We start from the raw sequence: 1,502 nt of genomic DNA, 5'->3' as shown, positions 1-1,502 counted from the left end.
AGATCTAAAAGGACGAGAATGGTGAGAAGACCAGAGTCAGCTCCGATTAGAAGATCGTTAGTGATTTTAAGTAGAGCAGTTTCGGTACTGTGACATGAGCGAAAACCAGATTGAAATCTCTCGTAAATATTATTATTAACCAGGTGTAAATGAGGTTGAGCTGCAACCACTTTTTTGAGTATCTTAGAAATGAAGGGTAGATTGGAAATCGGACGGAGGTTGTTAAAGTTGTTAGGATCTAAAGAAGGTTTTTCCATATAGGAGTGACTAGAGCAGTCTTCAATAAGGAGGGAACGATACTGGTGGTGAGAGAAGAGTGAATGATAGCACAGATGAGTGGGAGTAAAGAAGAGAGGCAGGATATCACAAGCCCCATGGGCATGGGGTGAAGATGACATGTGGCAGGCTTTGATTTACATATGAACTCGGAAATATCGGATAAATCAGGAAGATGAAAAGTGGAAAACGGCTCAAAAAGGAGAAATTGTCCCAAATGATCACATAAATGTGATGTGCGGGCCCAGGATGGTGTTGTTGGCGGTCCAGGAGGATGTCTTTTAGCTCCTCTAGGAAGGTGAGGAGACGTTGGGTGTTGTAAGACCCAAGGACAGCATGCCGGTGGACAAGCCCCTCCGAACCCATGCCCGCACAAAGGGTAATATTACCCCCCCATTGGCCAGGGACCTCAGTGATGGCTCTTTGGCCAATGACGTTATGGCCTCTTTGCCTTCGTTTCTGCAGGTTGAAGCCAGCCTCATCCAGGAAGAGGTACTCATGAGGTCTGGCCATCGCGTCCAACTGTAATATCCTCTGTGACAATGTGAAAGTGCACAGGTGTTCAGAACAACAGTCAATCAGGTAGCACAGGATTGTCCAGAAGTAATGTAGGCCACTGAGCAACACAGTATGTCCACTAACTGTACTGTGAACATGTATACTTGCACATACTCGTAACGTAGGTCTTTGTGTCGCGCAGAGTTGCGCTCAAAGGGAACCCCATAGACCTGTTTCATCCGCGTCTTTTGGCGCCGGAGAACTCGGTCTATTGTGGCCAAGCTGACATCAACAATGCTCTCAAAGTTGACATTATCGGCAATGACTTTGTCTCTGATCTCCCGGAGTCTGATGAGGTTGTTCCCACGAGCCATATCCACAATGAGGGTTTCTTTAAATATGGCAACCCTCCCACCTCTATGTAGCTTTCTTTCAACTCTAAAGAAAGAATCATGTTGTCAATTGACATGTGTTACAATAGAGTCACAACTGATGTGAAACCAATAGACTACTTTCACAGGTTTGTAAAACTGTATTGTGACAAAGAAAGCAATCGAGTACCTGTTGTGTTGTCTGAATGCCCTGATAATGGTGGCAGCAGTGAACCTACTCAGGTTTGGACGGACTCTTAGTCCTGCTTCAGCCTTAGTCATGCTATGGACGATGACACGGTCAATGACTGTTGCTTGCATCTCGTCCGTAATGATGGTGCGAGGTTGTCTTGCTCT

The 1,502-nt window shown here is 45.7% G+C and overlaps 1 protein-coding gene across 1 annotated transcript; it reads right to left on the bottom strand.

The window, feature by feature from the left end:
• Positions 1 to 363: 363 nt before the first annotated feature.
• Positions 364 to 1,212, bottom strand: LOC120734808. Its single transcript, XM_040033800.1, has 2 exons — positions 939 to 1,212; positions 364 to 810 (listed from the first exon to the last, which is right to left on the bottom strand). Exons 1-2 carry the CDS (start codon positions 1,146 to 1,148, stop codon positions 364 to 366), a joined length of 657 nt encoding a protein of 218 aa, XP_039889734.1. The 5' UTR covers positions 1,149 to 1,212.
• Positions 1,213 to 1,502: the final 290 nt, after the last annotated feature.

This window comes from Simochromis diagramma, unplaced genomic scaffold (genome assembly GCF_900408965.1).
Source record: "Simochromis diagramma unplaced genomic scaffold, fSimDia1.1 OVJJ01000176.1, whole genome shotgun sequence".
In the NCBI taxonomy this organism is placed as follows: domain Eukaryota; kingdom Metazoa; phylum Chordata; class Actinopteri; order Cichliformes; family Cichlidae; genus Simochromis; species Simochromis diagramma.
Note: the sequence above shows the minus strand (reverse complement) of the source record. Positions and strands in the feature narration are given on the sequence as shown.

What these genes read in the sequence shown, in the direction of transcription:
- LOC120734808 (XM_040033800.1), bottom strand. Translation starts at nt 1,148, where the DNA reads ATGGCTCGTGGGAACAACCTCATCAGACTCCGGGAGATCAGAGACAAA. An exon ending in TACGTTACGAGTATGTGCAA is followed by an intron (nt 811 to 938) that starts GTATACATGTTC and finishes ACATTGTCACAG; the next exon opens with AGGATATTACAGTTGGACGC.